Here is a 19,777-nt window from a genome sequence, read left to right on the forward strand (position 1 = left end):
ACCCATATGATCCAAAAGAGAGACAGGTCTAGGACCTTGTCGCCAAAGTAATGGATCATGTTCGATCTTGGTTCTTGAGGAGCATATCGACCGATACGATCCAAAAAAGAGACAGGTCCAAGGATCTTGTTGCCAAACTATTTGATCATGTTCGATCCTGGTTCTTGAGGAACCTATCAGCCCACACGATCAACAAGAGAGACAGGTCCTAGGACCTTGTCGTCAAATTATGGATCATGTTCATTCTTGGTTCTTGAGGAGCCTATCGACCCATACAATCCAAACAAGAAACTGGTTCGAGGACCTTGTCGCCAATTTATTTGATCATGTTTAATCTTGGTTCTTAAGGAACCTATCGACCTATACGATCAACAAAAGAGAATGGTCCGAGGACCAGTCACCATTATTTGATCACATTTGATCCTGGTTCTTGAGGAACCTATCGACCCATATGATCAAAAAAGAGACTGGTCTGAAGACCAGTCACCATCATCGGATCATAATCGAATCTGGTCCTTGAGGGACCGATTGATAATTTGATCTAAGACTCGTTACAGGCTCATTAGCCCATCTAGGCCTGGTTGGTCAAACTTAGACACTTATGTCTACAATCATTATAATGAGTACATGAGAGATTACATAGATTGTGATCGAAACTTGCTACACAATCTGCTTCTGTGTATAGGTATCATTACTACTGAGTACGAAACCATCACCCGACTACCAATGAGGGACAAGGATTTGCTGCTTGCATCATTGGGTGAAAAAAATAGTACTATGTGTCTAAACACTCGAAGCAAGGCATGATCAAGTGCAAGTGACCAAGGCTTTTAAACCCATGATCACTTGGGGGCATATAGTACATACCGATCGGGGTATGCACAAGCAATGAGGACGTGACCTTAAGTACTAAGCAAGCTCAAGTTTTTCTAGGACATTTGTTCAACACATGTTCCAAAAATGAAAAAAAACAAAAACAAAAACAAAAAAGGCATTGGTGAGGAGACTCCTAGCCATGTCCCTTATAGGGTGGTCGGCCAATCCATCAATCTATAGGGTGGTCGGCCTATCACCCATGGGGTGGTCGACCTGACCTGTTTTGTTCATTGTACTTGGTGAAGTATCATACTACTCACATTACCATGGTTGTTAGCATGAAAAACATAAAAGAGTAAGGTTAGTATGGCATGTGAAATACATGTGTTCAGAGTATACTGATACTTGAACCAATGAGGGTTGTGAGTTGATATACTTAGTAAGCATTGGAAATAAAAAATTTCAATCAATACACTGAGTACTCATAACAATAAAGCATAAAGGCATAAAATGTCATATGTAAAAATTGTTAAGTACAAGGTGCCCCACCAATGGCAAGAAAGGAAAGACAGAGTAAAAGACCAAAAGAAGACTAACTACGGCGAGGAGTATCATATGAAATACCCCCTGAGCCTCGGCAGCCGCACGAGCCAGACACTTCCTAAGCTCCTTCGCTCGTGTTTTCTCGAGAAGGAAATCCAAGTTCAGATCTTAGTTGGACTTCCAGATCAAGTAGAAGCAAGAGAAAGTTGTCTCTGAATACTCCTCTCGAGCCTTGTCCTGGCAGCCTTGACCTCTTCTCCTTCTCGACAAGAGCATTCTTCCGCAATTGGTCCATGTCAGCAATCAGCTTCTCTTTCTCAGCTTCAGTCTGTTGAAGCTGATCAACAAGTATCCCCTCCATCTGGTTTATCCTGAGAGTCAACTCAGTCACTTTTTGCTGTTTGAGCTCCATGGTACTGTGGAGAGTGTCGATCTCTTCATCCTTCAAAGCAATGTCAACATCCCTAGAGCCAAGAATGCGCCTAAGGTCCAGCCCCTCCTGGCAAATAGCTTCAAGCTTAGAACGAAGGTTGGAGAGCATAGAGGTATGCTCTACAGACCTATCGCGGACATGGGAGACCAACATCAGTACCTGCAAAAAACATACAATTGTTAGATAAACGTCAGTACACAAGCTAACGAGACAAGAAGAAAACTATAAAGGACTCACACTCTGAATGTCAAGGAGTGACTTTGTTAGGATGGTGCTCAAATCCTCATTCTAAATCCCATTAAAAGTCGTTATCATCTGCTCCTGATGGGACGCTTAGTCCGTGATGGCACCTAGGTTCCGTATGGCAGACTGGTGTTGCTCAGATAAGGGAGCAAACGCAGAACAGGAGGCACCCAGATTGGTGAAGATGGGAGAAACCGGTGTGGGCAAGGATGGCTCTACCTCTGCAACAAGACTAGATGCCAAAGGAGTCGGAAGAGGCACCTCGGAAGGAACCTCCATTATCGACTCGGCCTCAACCCTAGCCTTCTTAGCCGCTCGGACAGAAGGACTGGCCTCGGCGGGAGTCGACCTCTGCTGGGTATGAACAAATCCGAACATGTCTGAACCTGCAAAAGAAGATCAAATGTTATAAGGATATCAAGCATAGATGAATCATAAAATAAAGGTGATAAAGTGTCGAACCTTCTGAATGAGATTCAGGCTTGAACATAGTCTCATCAAAGTCATCTGAAGCATGCGATGAGTTTGCCACAGATACACCCACCCCATCACCCTCCTGTTGAGCTAGCACATGAAAATAGGGTACCTCCTCGACATGAATAGGTCCTGAGGAGTATATGGTGTTCACGGGCTCAGGACCATCTTCATCCAGAATATCAGATATAGTAGGAGGAAACAGCTTGACCTTCCCAAGGTTCTCTGAAGTAACGAGGGTCTTGACATTCTTCTCCTTAGGAGTCATGGCAATCAATGCCTTGACCCTAACTGTCATAGCCTGAGTCAGGAGCGGTCTATAAAAATGGCCGAGGTGCTTCAAATTGGAGTAGTTGGCCTCTGCATCCTTAGTGAAGAAATAGTTGTCGACATATCTAAACGCCTTGCTATTTCCCAAGATATCTTCCAAGAAGGTGTAGGTGCCCTCGCTCGTATAATGGTGGAAGTGGAAATACCCCAAGTTGCACTGAGAAGGGTTCATCTTCAGATCAAATAAGTAGTGGATCTTGTGAGGTATTGGAGCAGCCCATTTTCTGTGATGATAGATAATGTACAACACAGATAACACTAAGATCGCATTGGGAGCTAGCTGAGAAGGACTAATACCAAAATAATCTGCTACACTCTAAAAGTATGGATGAAGAGGAAGTAAGGCGCCAAACTTGATGGCAAAATGTGTCCAGGCGCACATACCAAAATGGGGGTCCTCAGCTCTGTCATTTGGACAAGGGATAATAATAGTACACCAGAAAGGTCAAAGGTCTTTCTTAAGTTCTTTACCTTCTCTTCAGTCATGTCAGAGGTAGCCCCTTTGAATCAAACCACCTCATAATCAGCAAGTCAAGGCTTCTCAATCGGTTTCCATATGATCTCATTGGCAAAGGTTGCCCCGAAATCTGATGAATGGAACTCTTTTTATCCTCTCTTCTTCTGTTGCGCAGCTGGCAAGACTGTCTTGCTCTTGGAAGGAGGGCAAACCACCTTAGGCCGAAACCTGTGAATAGAACACTCCTAAGGATGAGTAGCCTGGCGATGAGAGCCCTCGATCTATTCTTGCTAAGAAGAAGGAACCCGACTGGTATCCCGATGCAAAGGGCGTTGCAATGAGTCTCGCTAACCAGACATATTCCACTGAGAAGAATGACTTCGCTTAGATGTGCCTTGAGAGCCACAGGGAGTACTATGCTGAGAAGAGATCTAAGAAGATCCAGGCAAAGAGCCCTAAGTGATGTGCCCGGCAATATGAAGGTCATCTTTGGAAGGTTTCTGAGTTATCTATTTTACTCTCGCCATTGGGCTATACCTTTTCAAGAACTCCTCCTCACTAAACAAATATAAAGCGGAGTGAGGCAAAATCCTTTTCACCCTTTCCAAGAACTCCTGGGGAGTACGCTCGCTTACAGAATTATCTGACAAAGAGGAGCTAGGCATCTGCAATAAAGGAAAAATAAGGAGTAAAGTTAGTACATCGACATAACGAAGCTCCCTACCATGAACCAGATAGGTGAGTAGCTGGTGGCATGTCTTTTACTAAGGAGGCAAAATAAAGAAATCAAGGGAAAAATCTATATAGAGGGTCCGCCCAGTGAGACTAAGCTCAGGTTGACCACCATAGGACTCCCCTAGATTTAGAAAACTGGATCGAAGTCTTAATGTAGGGGTCAATGTAGTGGAACTAAGCCTAGGCCGACCACCCTGAGTCCCTAAGCTTACAAAACATGGAAGAAGGGGCATAGGTGGTCAGACTACAACCTTAGGCCGACCACCCTAGGGATGCAAACCTCTGAAAAATGCCAGAGGACTAAGGTTCAAGCCTCCTATAAATTGTACAGTACAAGGAAGACCCGAAAGAGATCAATAAAGGAGGAGAAATTTTTATAAGGGTCCCAGGTGGTCGGCCTATGATTGGGCCGACCACCTTAGACCATGGATCCCAGGAAATCGCCCAGGGAGTGTGGTGGTCGGCCCATGATGTAAACCCTAAGGTGATTGGCCCATGATGGGGTATGTGAGCCTAGAAGTCGCATAAGGCAAGGGAAATGCAAGGGAAGTCCTAAAGGTGGTCGACCCATGATGGAAACCCTAGGGGTGGTCGGCCCATGATGGAAACCCCAGGGATGGTAGGTCCATGAGAGAATTTACAGCCCTAGAAATCACCTATGCTTAGGTTGTGAAACCCTGGAAATCGCCAATCATATGGCACATATGCTTGGAAATCGCCCAGCTAAGAAAACCCTAGGGGTATTCGGCCTAAACCCTAATCCCCTAAGCCTGGAAATCACACAGGCTAAGGAAAACCTAGGATGGTCAACCTATGAGGGAATTTGAAGACTTGGAAATTGCCTATGGCTAGATGGGGAACCCTAGAAATCACCCAACCCTAATTTCCTAAGCTTGAAAATCGCCTAGGCCAATGAATCTACAGGGTGGTCGGACTATAGGCATCTAAACCCTAAGCATCACAGAAAAAGGGGCAAAGAACAAGCCTATTTTTTTTATTTTATTAAAGAACAGTCTTTGATTAAAAAATGTCAATTATTTTGGATCAAAACAAAACAAAACAAGGAGATTTAGATAGATTCATCAAAAACGTAAAAATTGGGAAAGAATACTTACTAAATAGGAGATACGCAGAGTTGATGAAGAATTGGAGAATTCCATAGCTCAGAATTTCCTGAAGACGCATGGGTCAAGAGTCTGATGAGTGAGGCCCTACTGTGGTTTAAAGAAACTTTGACTATAAGTAGAGCTTAATGGATAAAAATTTGATATCATTTAGCCTTGTGGTTCAAAAATTGATGCCATTTAGCCTTGGGTTCAAATTTTGATGCCATTTGGTTTATGGTTTAAATTTTTAGGTAAGTGGTTTAAATTTAAAGCTTAGGGGTTTAAATTTAAAGCTTAGTGGTTTAAATTTAAAATATTGTGGGTTAAAGAGACTTGGATTATAAATAGAGCTAAATGGATAAAAATTCATAAATTGTGGTTCAAAATTTTATGTCATTTAGCCTTGTGGTTCAAAATTTGATGCCATTTGGTTTGTGGTTTAAATTTAAAGCTTAGTTGTTTAAATAGACTTGGATTATAAATAGAGCTTAACGAATAAATTATTTTAAATTGGGTTCAAATTTGATGCCATTTACCCCGCCGCGTCGCCCAGGAACTTTGTAAATTAGAGCCGCGGCACTTAGAAGGTAAGAAAAAATGGTAATTTGAAGTCACTGCGCACCGCGGCTCTACTTTATTTGGGTCGCGGCACCGAGTACATATAATATATATTTTTTTTTTTTCCAATCACAACTTGTTTTTCTACTAAGATTTTAAAGGCATTTCTTAATAACATGCAACCTAAAACTTGGGGTTAAATGTGATTTTTTTTATTATATTTGGATCTGCAAAACAAAAGTAGGAAAAATTGAATCTTCTAGGGTTTTGAAATCAAGGGGATAAATTCTAGTCATGAGAAATAAGAATTGTAAAATATGGTGAATGAATTGTGTATTTATTCAATAGAATAGTATGTATTTATATACAAAATTAGAGAGACTAAATAGGAAACTAACTAAATACAATTAACTCTAATTTCTACAACTAATATATAGCTAATACAGCTAATATATTCTAACACTCCTCCTCAAGCTGGAGCATAAATGTTAATCATGCCCAACTTGTTACAAAGATAATCAACCCGCACCCAATTCAAAGCCTTTGTAAAAATATCTCCTAATTGTTCTCCAGTCTTCACATATCCTGTGGAGATCAGGCCTTATTGAATTTTCTCACGAACAAAATGACAATCAATCTCAATGTGCTTAGTTCGCTCGTGGAACACAGGATTTGAGGCAATATGAAGAGCAGCTTGATTATCACACCACAATTTTGCTGGAACTGAAGTCTTAAACCCGAATTCAGTTAAAAGCTGATAAATTCATACTATCTCATACACAGACTGTGTCATAGCTCTATATTCTGATTCTGCACTGGATCTAGACACAACATTTTGCTTCTTACTCTTCCAAGAGATTAGATTGCCCCCAACAAAGACACAATAACCTGAAGTGGATCGTCTATCTACCTTGGAGCCTGCCCAATCCGCATTAGAGAAACACTCAATCTGGGTGTGTCCATGATCCTTGTAAACAATACCTCGTTCTGGTGCTCCTTTCAAGTAACACAAAATTTGCTCTAATGCTGCCCAATGATGAATTGTTGGAGAAGACATAAACTGACTAACAACACTAACTGAGAATACAATATCTGGACAAGTCACAGTTAGATAATTCAACTTTCCAACCAATCTGCGATATTTCTCAGGATCTTCAAATGGTTCCCCATCACGTGTAAGATGCATAGCTGGATTCATTGGAGTACTACAAGGTTTTGCTCCCAATTTTCCTGTCTCAGTTAACAAATCAAGTACATACTTCCTTTGAGACAGAAAAATACCTTGTTTACTCCGAGTAACTTCAACTCCCAAGAAATACTTGAGGACCCCTAAATCCTTCATGTGAAACTGAGTATGAATGAAAGATTTAAAGGATGAGATGCCTCGAGTATCATTTCCAGTAATAACGATGTCATCCACATACACAACTAACAAAATGATACCAGCAATTAATCTTTTATAGAACACAGAATGATCTGACTTACTTTTCAACAAACCAAATTTCTCAACAGCCTGACTAAATTTACCAAACCAAGCACGAGGACTTTGTTTCAACCCATATAAAGATTTGCGAAGATGACAAACTCGCCCTAACTCCCCCTGAGCAACAAACCCAGGAGGTTGCTCCATATACACTTCTTCCTCAAGATCCCCATGAAAAAAGCATTTTTAATATCAAGCTGATGCAAAGGCCAATGATGAGTAGCTGCCATGGAAATGAACAGTCGAACAGATGTGATTTTAGCAACAGGAGAAAAAGTATCACAATTGTAATGTCCCGAAATCCCTAATGTGGTTTAATGGCTAGAATAGTAGGCCACAAGGGCCATAACTATTTAATTATGTCATTAAATGAATATATGCATGTTTATGTGAATTATATTATAATATGATGTTGTATACATGCATGTGGGTCCACATTTGACTATTAGGGTGTTTTGGTAATTTGGCCCGTTGAGGGCATATTTGTATATTTGGGTGCATATTGTGATTTGTGAATGAGATCCCATTATTATGGAGATATATTCGAGCTATTCGGCATGAGACGGTCTTATATTATGAGTTAGCAGTTTTGTCATAACGGGGGTCTTTTATTGGGATATTGGATAATGAGAAGGTTATTTGAGGATAAATTAGGAGTTATTGAGATCATGATGAAATTCTGGAAGTTTTGACTATAATACCCCCGGGAGTGTTTTCGGGACCCCGAGCACTAGGTTTTATTTGAGGTTACTTAAGCTTGAAGTAGCTTGTCAGATAGAACGTACGTTAGAAAAACCTCTCATTCTTTCCCGTTAGTTCATTTTTACCGTTCGAAGCGTATTCAAAGAAATCTCGAGTTCTAGGAGTCGAAATCAAGCGAGGATCGAGGCATAACGATCCTAGGAAAGATTAGAAGCTTCTTGACCAAAGTATTTGACGAGAAACAACCTAATCAAAGGTAATCTAAGTTTTAAGTTTTGAGCTTTTAGGGTTTCTAAGCTTAGAATTGGCTTTTGTGAATCGTTGAGTTTTTGGTTCGTTTGAACCTTGGGATTTGATGGTTTTGGATCACTGGGAAGCTTGGGAACTTTGATTTGATGATTTGGAAGTGTTTAGGTATGTTTTTGGAGGGTTTGGGATGATGAAAACGTGTTTGGGAATGGCTCTGGGTTGGGGGCCGCGACCCTGTTCTTGAGCGTCGCAGCCCTAGCTCGAAGAAGCAGGTGGAGCAATTTTGCCCTTGCTGGGCGGCGCGACCCTTGGTGTTGGGCGGCGCAGCCCTTGCTCCTGGAGTGGCTGGGGGCCACAACCCAAGGTGTTAGGGCCGCAGCCCTTGAGTAGGGTTGATCCTGTTTGAGTGTTTTATCCCCGGGAACTTGGTTTTGGGCCTCGTGATTGTTCCTACTACCCAGATTAGTGGGGATTGATGTCCCGGAGCCTAGATATTGGTTTGGAAACCTATGTTGATCATTTTTATTGATGGTGTCCCATATTTGGTTATGACTAGGTGGCCGCTAAAGGACTAAAAGTCATATCGTTCTCAAGGGTCGTTCTTTTATTCATTCTCGCTCGAATCAGAGGTAAGAAAACTGCACCCTGTGTATGTGACATGCATGATTGTTATTGAGGCATGTTGGTTGATAAATGTGGACATGGATTGCATATTAAATGCTAGCGAATATTGTTTACTTGTATATGGCACTGACTAGTCAGGGATACTGACCTAAGATTCAGAACCGGAATAAGCGTCCTGAACGCAGGGCCGAATGAAGATTAGATGTAATCGATATCAGCATTGAATGTCTCTAAGGCATTAATACTGGACCGACCCTAAGGTCGATGAAACTCATAAGCACTTGGCTAGTCTAAGACTAGTTACTCAGAGCTGGGGCCAAAGGCCTAGGTGACTGCTTGTCACATGGCTAGGGAACGCTGTACCATAGTTATGACTCTAGAGTCATGAGGAAGGTTATGTTGGTGACTAGTCATCATGCACCTATCCTGTTTAAGCTAGTGAAAGGTTCACTTATCTGTTAAGCCCCGGTGACCCTATCGTCACAAGGCTAAAGGGAGCTATACCCAATTTAGTGACTTTTGTGACTGTCACTTATCTGTTTTGGACTGATAGTCCTGAATAATTATTATGATCATTGTTGATATTATATCATGCTATATTGTGTTTTCTTGCTGGGCCTTGGCTCATGGGTGCTATGTGGTGCAGGTAAAGGGAAAGAAAAGCTCACCCGGCCTTGAGTGGAGAGCTTAGGTGGTGATGTGTACATATGCGGCCACTTGACCACCACGGCCAAGGAGTTCTCAAAGGAACTAGGAGGTTTACCCTATTTTTGCTGCTTAGGTCGGCAGGGTTGTAAATTTAAAACAGTAGTGACCATTTTGTGTTATAAATAACTTATAAATGTTTTGATGAGCTCATGAACAGTTTATATACTTAATAAAATATATTCTTTCCTTTTTATTGGTTTTCCACCTTAGCCTGTTAATAACACTTAGAAGCACGTTTTTAACCAAAGGACTCGAGTAGCGAGTCAAATTTCTGGTTCACTATTCACTATAACTGTTTTGGGGTAGCCAGGGTGTTACAACAATAGTCCACTCCATAGGTTTAAGCATAACCCTTGGCAACAAGACGGGCCTTTAAGTGAGCAATTATTCCATCTAGATTGACTTTAACCGTAAACACCCATTTGCACCCTATGGCCCGTTTTCCTAAAGGTAAATTAACCAAGTCCCAAGTACCATTCACAACTAAAGCATTCATCTCTTCTATCATTGCAGCAAGCCAACCAGGATGAGACATGGCTTCACGAACAGTTTTAGGAATAGTGATAGAATCAAGAGAAGCAATAAAAGAGCAAGAAGAAGAGGACAGATGATTATAAGAAACAAAAGAAGAAATAAGATATGTACATTGGCGTTTACCTTTACGTAGTGCAATGGGAAGATCATCGTTGAGTTTCGAATCTGATGACGAAGATGCAGGTGTAGGACATGAAACGGGAGGTGGAGGAGGTGGACGCCTGGAGTACACTATAATAGGAGGCTTAGGAGGTGGTGGAGGTGTAGGCATTGCAGGAGCTATGACCGAGGCAGGTGAAGGAACAAGAGACTTGTTAGAACATGTATCAGGCGCATAGGATGTGACAGAATATACCAACAAATCATCATCCTCCCCTTGATGAGTAGGAGTAGGTGAAGATGAAAAATAAGGTGTATTTTCCACAAAAGTAACATCAATAGACACAAGATATTTGTTAAGATCAGGACAATAACACCTATACCCTTTCTGAAGACGAGAATAACCAAGAAATACACACTTTAATGACTTAGGATCTAATTTGGTGACATGTGGACGGACATCTCGAGCAAAACAAACACTGCCAAATACTTGAGGAGCAACTGGAAACAATGACTTACTAGGAAAAAAAAATTAAATGGGATCTCACCATTAAGTACTGAGGATGGCATGCAATTAATAAGAAAGCATGTTGTGGAAATTGCATCGGCCCAAAAAGGTTTAGGAACTTTCATTTGAAACAAGAGGGCACGTGCAGTTTCAAGAAGATATCTGTTTTTGCATTTTGCTACACCATTTTGGGGTGCAGTATCAACGCAAGAAGTTTCATGAAGCATGCCATTAGAGATCATATGTAACGACCCAAATTTCCTAATAAGGTTTAGGACCTTGATTAGGAGGCTGGGAGGGCCATAATTGATTTACTGGGTTATTATATGATTACATGCATGATTATGTGGGTCATATTACTATATGATGATAAAGGCATGCATGGGGCTATATACTCTACTGTGAGGGTATTATGGTAATTTGGCTCATTGAGAGCATAATTGCATACTTGTGTATATATTGGTAAGCTAAAGTTGAGACCACATTATTATGTGGATATACCTGTGATCTGCGACTTAAGACGATCCTAGTGAGCAAATTAGCGAAAAAGTCATGGCGGGGATTTATACCCGGCTCGGGGTGAGCCTAGGGGTATAAACGGGAATTTAGTGAGCATATTGGAGTCTATTTTTAACATCGAGGAATATATTTGGAGATTAGTTAGGTATCGGGAATTAAGCATGAATTGGGTAAAATGACTAAAATGCCCCTAAGTGGATTAAAGGGTTAGAAATAAAAGGGAGGGCATTAAGGTCATTTGGCTTTCTAAAGATAGGTATTACTAAGGCTTTTATGTTAGTGGGATTTGTAGAATATTGGAGAAGTCTGAAAAAGGAAGGAAAAAGAAGGGAAAAGAAAGAGAGAAAAACAGAGGGAGTTTCTCTCAGTCGGTTTACATTTCTTTCACTTGTTTCTTGAGGATTTTTGGGGTAAGCTCAGAGGAGAGCTGGGATAATTAAGCATCAAGAATCCTAGTCTAAGATTGAGGAATTGGCAGAGGTTAAGCAAGGATTCATCAGCACTTGAGGTAAGTTTTAAGGTTTCCTTATGTGATTTTCTGGGTTTTAATGAGATAGTTTCTAAGTTTGAGTTTTGGATGGAATAAAGGGATATGAACCTGAGGAGTTGAAGGGCTTGAGGCTGGTTGGATGCTAGAAACGATTCTACAGCTGAGGTAAGGATTAATTTGAAGTTTGATGGTTGAATTTGAGAGTTTTCATGGCTGGTTTTGAGTTCTGTGGGTTTGAAATTTCAGAGGTTGGGATTGGGATTTTGGTGAGTCTTAGGCTGGATTTTTGGTTGGGTTATGTTGTTTAAATCATTCTAATGTTGTTGTTATTAATTGGTTTTGAGTTGGGGGCTTTAGGATGGCTTTAGGTGAGGTTTAGAGATTGAAAATGGTGGTTTTTTCTGGGTTTGAAGGGTCGGGCCGCGGCATGGTTCTTGGTGAGCCGCGACCCTTCGAAGTTGTCACATGCTGAGGAAGGAGGGCGGGCCGCGGCATGGCCCAAGCAATGTCGCGGCCCTTACCTGTTTTTGTACCTTTGGAGGTTCTGTTTGGGGGCCATGCCGCGGCATGGGTGGCCTATGCCGCGGCGCTTAAGGGATTTTGGGATTTTGAGATTTTAGGCTTGGGAATTTAGCCTAGGGTGCTCGGGGTTGAGTCTTTTACCATATTTGGTGAAGTTCAATGTTCCGAGGACTAGAACTTGGTTTAGAAGCTCATTTAAGATTCTTAATGGTATCCTTTATCTTGGTTGTGACTAGGTGCTAAGCTAGGGCTCGGGGATCGGATCGCGCTCAAGGAACACTGCTACTAACTCGTTTGAAAGCCAAAGGTAAGAAAGTTGCACCTGATTATGTGGCTAGGTTGGGACTAAGTGTTCCCTATGTTTGTATGCATTGTTATGTGAATGTGATTAACCATGTGGACACAATGGGACTAAGAGCTCCCTACATTTGTATATCATGTCATGAGATGGTATTATTATGCCATGGGACATGCGATAACCGGCCTAAGAGTGTCGGAATCAATACTTGCGCACAGGGCGTGGCTCAGCCACTGATAGCTGAGGCAACTTATTTATCACTGACCTCGGTTAAGCTGGCCGGAGTCAGTGAGTATTACACTGGGGGCAGCCCAAGAGAGCCGAAGACAGTGTGTTAAATAGAGGGTGCGACTAAGGGCGCTAACCCAGAATATCATGTGATGATGTGATAAACTATTGACTATGATCGTGAGTATTGTGTTATGAACATGATTTGTTGGCTGTTTGGATGACAAACTATGAATTTGTTGTATGTTATCACTGATTAGATAAATGTTATGAAATGCTGAATTCCTGGTTGTGCATTGTGGGATATTTGATAAATGATGTTGATCTTGCTATATTATCATACTTTCTTGCTGGGCCTCGGCTCACGGGTGCTACGTGGTGCAGGTAAAAGCAAGGGTAGGCTGAGTCAACCATGAGTTGGAGAGCTCTGGGGGCGAGGTGTACATTGTCAGCTGCTCGGCCGCCACGGTCGAGAGATTGTACAGGGACGGAAACCTAAAATGTGTCTTTTGCCATTAGAGTGGCTTGAATTACTTGTGACTCTAGAAATTTTCTGTAATTAAGTCATCTAAACCCTGTTTTAAGTTTCTATGTATTAAACAGTCATTTTTAAATGAAAACAGCCTGTTTGTGACCAAAATCTTTTATTCCTAATCTGTTGATGATGTTGGATTCACGTTTTGTCTAAATGACTTGATTAGCAAGTCTTGCATTATTTAAAACACACAGTGTAATGGTCTTGGTTATCCAGGGCATTACATCATATAAGATTGAAATTGAGCAGATGTGTATTCCTTGGCATTATCACTTCGCAATGTACGAACATACACATTAAATTGATTTTGAATCTCAGCACAAAAAGCACAAAATATAGAAAACAACTCAGAATGATTTTTCATTAAATATAACCAAGTTACACGAGAATAATCATCCACAAAAGTAACAAAATACCTGAATCCAGGTTTAGACAAAATAGGAAAAGGACCCCAAACATCATAATGAACTAACTCAAAAGGAACACTAGCATGTTTATTGACTCGAGGACTCAAACTAACACGATGATGTTTGGCAAACTGACATGACTCACAATCTAATGAAGACACCTTAATATATTGGGGACAAAGCTTCTTGAGCAAAGGAAGGGATGGATGGCCCAAACGACAATGGGCCTCAAAAGCGGAAGCGACACTCAGACAAGCAATAAGAGTTGAGGATAGTGGATCAAGAACATACAGGCCGCTAGATTCATGTCCTTTACCAATAATCTTCTTCGTCATAAGATCCTGAAATAAACAATGATCGGGAAAGAAAGAGATGCAACAATTCAAATTACGAGTGAGTTGACTAACAGAAAGCAAATTAAAGGATAAATTAGGTAAATGTAAGACTGATGACAAAGTAAGCAAAGGTGTTGTAACGCCCTACTTCCTTAGAGCCGTTACCAAGTGTGTTTAAAATCGTGCTTTCAACTCGCTAATCGAGGTTTTAATTCAAAACGTGTAACTAAGCCATAATTAAAAAGAAAACATTAGAGAAAGTAGTTTTTCACAACTAATCATAAAAGTTTACACTTGGGATCCCAAAACATAGTTTAGAAAATATTTACAATACAAAACTGATCAGAGTCGACTAAACGACAAAATCTAAGTTCATTTACAAGCATCTCCCAAAAACCCCTAGCTGTGACAGCCAGGCTGGCCGGACATGTACACTCCGCCTCACGCCAGCTGTGCTCATGGTTGGTTGATCTTCTCTTTACCCTTACTTGCACCACAGAGCATCTGTGAGCCGAAGCCCAGCAAGAAAACCCATAACAGATAACATATGCAATACACGAATCAAACATATAAACAGGCCACCAATAGCTAAACAAATACGGCCTAGCCGTCCCAGGCGTTTACCAAGCCCTGTGTTCGCGGACTACGCCGTAAGGATATCCCAAGTATCCTGTTAGGGACTCGCCCTGGCAACTCGCACCCCACGTGCTCAATGCCGCTCCCGGCCTCTTGCCGTTCTCGGCCTTGCACTCATCGTGCTTGAAGTCGTTCCCGGCCCCACGCCGTTCCTGGTCTACACCGTTCCCGGCTCTTGCCGATCACACATATAATATCAAACACGATATAGCAACAAGCACATAATTCAGGCATAAACAGATAAAGAGCCATGCTCTACAATCCTAGTATATAGGGCTCGGCCCTGCATGTCATTTCCATTCAATATATTGGGCTCAGCCCTGCACACAAGCTCTATGGAAGCAGGGGTTTTCTTACCTGAGTTCCGAGCTTCCCGAGCACCGATGCCCCGAGCACAGTCCGCTAACGTGAGCCTCGCTGAAATCCTAGTCACAACACATAACAATATCCGACCATCAAATTCTAACCCAAAAAATAACCTCAAACCATAACCCTAACCTCCGGGACCTTGAATTCTATCAATCCGAATGATAAAATCCATCCCGAGCCTTACCCTTTAAGTTCCCAAGTCAAAAATATCATTAAAATCCTCACTGACACTAAGGGTCGCGGCCCCACCCACTAGAACCGCGGCTAGCCTCAAAACAGTGGCTAGCTCTCCACTGACCCCCACGCGGGCCGCGGCGCACCCCTCTTAGGGCCGCGGCGCCACACAGCGAACCCAGATTTTCATCCTTTCTTCAAGCCAATTCCCACCAAATCTAAGCCAATAATCCCATATAATAATACCTTCTTTTCAGCTCAATATTAACACCAAAACTCAACAGAATTCTACTCCAAAATACAACTAGAACACCCAAAAACAGCCTAAATTCTACCCACATGCAAAGCTTAAAAATTTGGCTGAAACTTAAACATAACTTCCATGGAAAACTTACCTCTTGCTGAGCTTAATTCCTGTGATGATCCTCAAATTCCCAGACTTCAAGTTCCTAAAGTATCCCAGCTAAAATCCCTTCAATTCCTTGGTAATTTCTTTAGGTTTCCTCTTGAGTGTTGTCTTAGAGAGTGAGAGAGAGATAAGCTCAAACTAACTTCAGTTCAAGGAGAAATATGGGTCGGTTTCTCAAGGTTTCTAAACAGTTCCTTTCTTTTATTTGTTTTATATAACTTAAGTCTAAAGGTTACCTCAAGGCTCGGGGTACCAAAACGTCCCCGAGGGCAAAAATGGTAAATTCCCCAAATATTCCAGCCTAGGTATTCTATCCTCAAGTATATATCTCCAAATATTTATTTCTATGTCCCGATAATCTCATAACTTAACTAATACCCGAATTACCCCTTGACTCGCCCCGAGTCCAAATCTTAACCCCGTTGTGACTCTCTGGCTAACTGCTCCCCAGGACTGTCTCGGATCGTGCTGTACAGACATATCACACATATACAACATATATTTCATTTATCACATTTATGCCCCCAATATCCAGACGGGGCCCACATGCACATTTAACTCAATTAAACATGCATCATAATCATATATACACACAAATTCACATATAAGCATATTAAATCACTTATTGCCCTCCAGGCACACTAATCAAGGCCCTAAGCCTGATTAGCAAATTCGGGTCGTTACAACTATCCCCTCCTTACAGAGATTTCGTCCTCGAAATTACCTGAACAACTCGGGGTACCGCTCCCTCATCTCTGACTTAAGTTCCCAGGTCGCCTCCTCAACCTTGCTGTTCCTCCACAGCACTTTCACTAAGGCGATGGTCTTGCTCCTCAAGACCTTATCTTTTCGGTCAAGAATCTGAGCCAGCTTCTCTTCGTAGGTCAAATCCTGATCAAGCTCCAAATTCTCAAAACTTAAGACATGCGTTGAATCTGACATATACTTCCGGAGCATAGATATATGGAATACATCATGAACCCTCGATAAAGCTGGAGGCATCGCTAATCTATAAGCTACCTCTCCAACTCGTTCCAGTATCTCGAAGGGGCCAACAAACCTGGGGCTCAACTTACCCTAAACGCCAAATCATTTCACACCCCTCATGGGTGAAACCCTAAGGAACACATGATCACCCACCTAAAACTCCACGCTCCTGCGTCTCAGGTCTGAATAACTTTTCTGTCGACTCTGGGAGGCGAGCATACGCGCTCTGATCTTCTCAACTGCCTCATTGGTCCTTTGAACCATCTCTGGACCCAAATACCTTCTCCCACCTGTCTCATCCCAATGAATAGGTGATCGATACTTTCTTCCATAAAGCATCTCGTACGGAGCCACACCGATGGTCGCCTGATAACTATTGTTGTACGAGAATTCAATCAAAGGAAGATACCTACTCCACGATCCTCCAAAGTCAAGCACACAGGCTCGCAGCAGATCCTCCAATATCTGAATCGTCCTCTCAGACTGCTCATCCGTCTGAGGATGATAAGCGGTACTAAACCGTAACTCCGTGCCCACAGCCTTCTGCAAACTCTCCCAAAACTTGGAAGTGAAGGTGGGGTCTCTGTCCGACACTATCGACCTCGGAGCCCCATGAAGTCGAACAATCTCCTTTACATACAACTCAGCGTACTGCTCAACAGTATAGGTTGTCCTAACAGGCAAGAAGTGGGCGGATTTGGTATACCTATCCACAATCACCCACACAGAGTCATGCTGTCCCACAGTTCTTGGTAAACCAACCACAAAATCCATAGTAATATCTTCCCACTTCCATTCCGGGATCCCCAAAGGCTGCAATAACCCCGCTGGCCTCTGGTGCTCAGCCTTAACCTGCTGACAAGTTAAACACTTAGCCACATAATCTACCACATCTCTCTTCATGCCCGACCACCAATATAAAACTTTCAAGTCCTGGTACATCTTCGTCGTACCCGGGTGCAAAGAATAGGGAGTGGTATGCGATTCATCCAAGATCTCTCGCCGGAGATCAGAATCCATCGGAACACAGATCCGACCCTTATACTTCAGTAATCCCATCTCTGAAATGGAGAAGTCCTTTGTCGCTCCGACTAAAGCACCCTCCCTATGACCTCGCAACAGAGAATCTTTCTCCTGCGCTTCCTTAATTATCTCAAGGAGTATAGACTGAAGAGTGATGTTGGCTAACTGACCAACCACCAACTCTATACCCGCTCTGGTCATCTCCTCAACTAACTTATTGGATATCTGCCTCGAGCTAAACAACTGTCCTGGGCCCTTCCGACTCAATGCATCTGCCACAACATTAGCCTTCCCAGGATGGTAAAGGATATCACAATCATAATCCTTAACCAACTCCAGCCACCGCCTCTGGCGCATATTCAAGTCCTTCTGGGTAAAGAAATACTTTAGGCTCTTATGGTCAGTGTATATCTCGCACTTCTCACCATAAAGATAATGCCTCCAAATCTTAAGTGCAAACACCACTGCTGCTAACTCTAGGTCAGGTGTAGGATACCTCTGCTCATACTCCTTTAATTGCCTTGATGCATAGGCTATCACCTTGCCAGCTTGCATCAACACACACCCCAAACCCTGCCTAGACGCATCACAGTAGACCACAAACTTTTCATTCTCTGTTGGCAAGCTAAGTACTGGCGCAGTAATCAATCCCAGCTTAAGTTCCTTAAAACTGTTTTCACATCTGTCCGTCCAGACATACCTGGTCTTCTTCTTTGTCAACTCTGTCAATGGCGTAGCTATTCTGGAGAACCCCTCAACAAATCGCCGATAGTACCCTGCCAAACCCAGAAAGCTTCTCACCTCAGGAACATTACTCGGTCTAGGCCAATCTCTGACCGCCTCAATCTTACTTGGGTCAACCAGAATCCCCTCCTTACTAACGATATGGCCCAGAAATGTAACCTGTGGCAACCAAAACTCGCACTTACTGAACTTAGCATACAACTTATGCTCCCTCAACCACTGTAGTACCAATCGCAGATGCTGCTCATGTTCCATCTCTGTCTGAGAGTACACCAAAATATCGTCGATGAACACAATCACAAACTTGTCTAGATAGTCCTTGAAAACCCTATTCATCATGTCCATAAAAGCTGCTGGGGCATTGGTTAATCCAAAGGACATAACCAGGAATTCATAGTATCCATACCTCGTTCGGAAAGCGGTCTTTGGTATGTCCTCCTCTTTGATCCTTAGCTGATGGTAACCTGATCGGAGATCTATCTTGGAGAACACTGTCCTTCCCTGTAGCTGATCAAACAAATCATCGATCCTAGGCAATGGATACTTATTCTTAATGGTTAACTTGTTCAGCTCCCTGTAATCAATGCACATCCTGAGGGACCCATCCTTCTTCTTAACGAACAACACTGGAGCACCCCATGGCGAGTAACTCGGTCTGATGAACCCCAAATCAAGTAACTCCTGCAACTGCATCTTCAACTCCTTTAACTCCGCTGGAGCCATTCTGTAAGGTGTCCTAGATACTGGCTCCGCTCCTGGTATCAATTCTATAACAAAGTCAATCTCCCTCTGAGGCGGAAACCCTGGCAGATCCGCTGGAAACAACTCCGGAAACTCACACACCACCCTTGTCTCACCCGGTCCAACCGGCATCACCCTAGAAGCATCCACAACGCTTGCCAGGTATCCTATGCAACCTTTCTGTATCAGGTCCCTAGCCCGTAAAGCAGAAATCATCGGTACACGCGGTCCACCAACTGTCCCCACAAACACAAAGGGTACCTCCCCTTCCGGTTCAAAAGTCACCATCCTGCGCTTGCAGTCTATCGTTGCCCCATACTTGGATAGCCAATCCATTCCCAAGATCATGTCAAAATCATCCATCTCTAACTCAATTAAATCAACAAACAATTCCCTACCATCTACCTCCACAGGCAACGCCCTAATCCACTTCCTAGAGACTACCAGCTCTCCTGTTGGCAACAAAGTCTGAAATCCCCTAGCATACACACCACTAGGTCTACAAAGCTGATCTATCACCCTAGCAGATACAAATGAATGGGTAGCCCCTGAATCAAACAATGCAGAATACAAAGAACCAGCACTAGAGATCTGACCTGTCACCACTGAGGGGCTAGCCTCCGCCTCAGTCTGTGTCAAAGTGAACACCCTAGCAGGAGCAAGACTGTCACTCTGCTTCTGCTCCTCCTTCTTAACTTGAGGGCAATCCCTCTTCAAATGGATGGCACTCCCACAAACAAAGCAGGCCCTAATCCTGC

General features: G+C 42.6%; 1 protein-coding gene across 1 annotated transcript; it reads right to left on the reverse strand.

Moving 5' to 3' along the window:
* Window positions 1-6,458: 6,458 nt before the first annotated feature.
* On the reverse strand, window positions 6,459-7,325 carry LOC133824908 (uncharacterized mitochondrial protein AtMg00810-like). The gene has a single exon (XM_062257930.1). It carries the CDS (start codon window positions 7,323-7,325, stop codon window positions 6,459-6,461), a length of 867 nt encoding a protein of 288 aa, XP_062113914.1.
* Between the last annotated feature and the right edge of the window lie 12,452 nt (window positions 7,326-19,777).

Source organism: Humulus lupulus, chromosome 1, assembly GCF_963169125.1.
Source record: "Humulus lupulus chromosome 1, drHumLupu1.1, whole genome shotgun sequence".
Classification (NCBI taxonomy): domain Eukaryota; kingdom Viridiplantae; phylum Streptophyta; class Magnoliopsida; order Rosales; family Cannabaceae; genus Humulus; species Humulus lupulus.

Excerpts from the sequence above, each read along its gene's own strand:
- LOC133824908 (XM_062257930.1), bottom strand. The coding sequence starts at position 7,325 with ATGGAGCAACCTCCTGGGTTTGTTGCTCAGGGGGAGTTAGGGCGAGTT.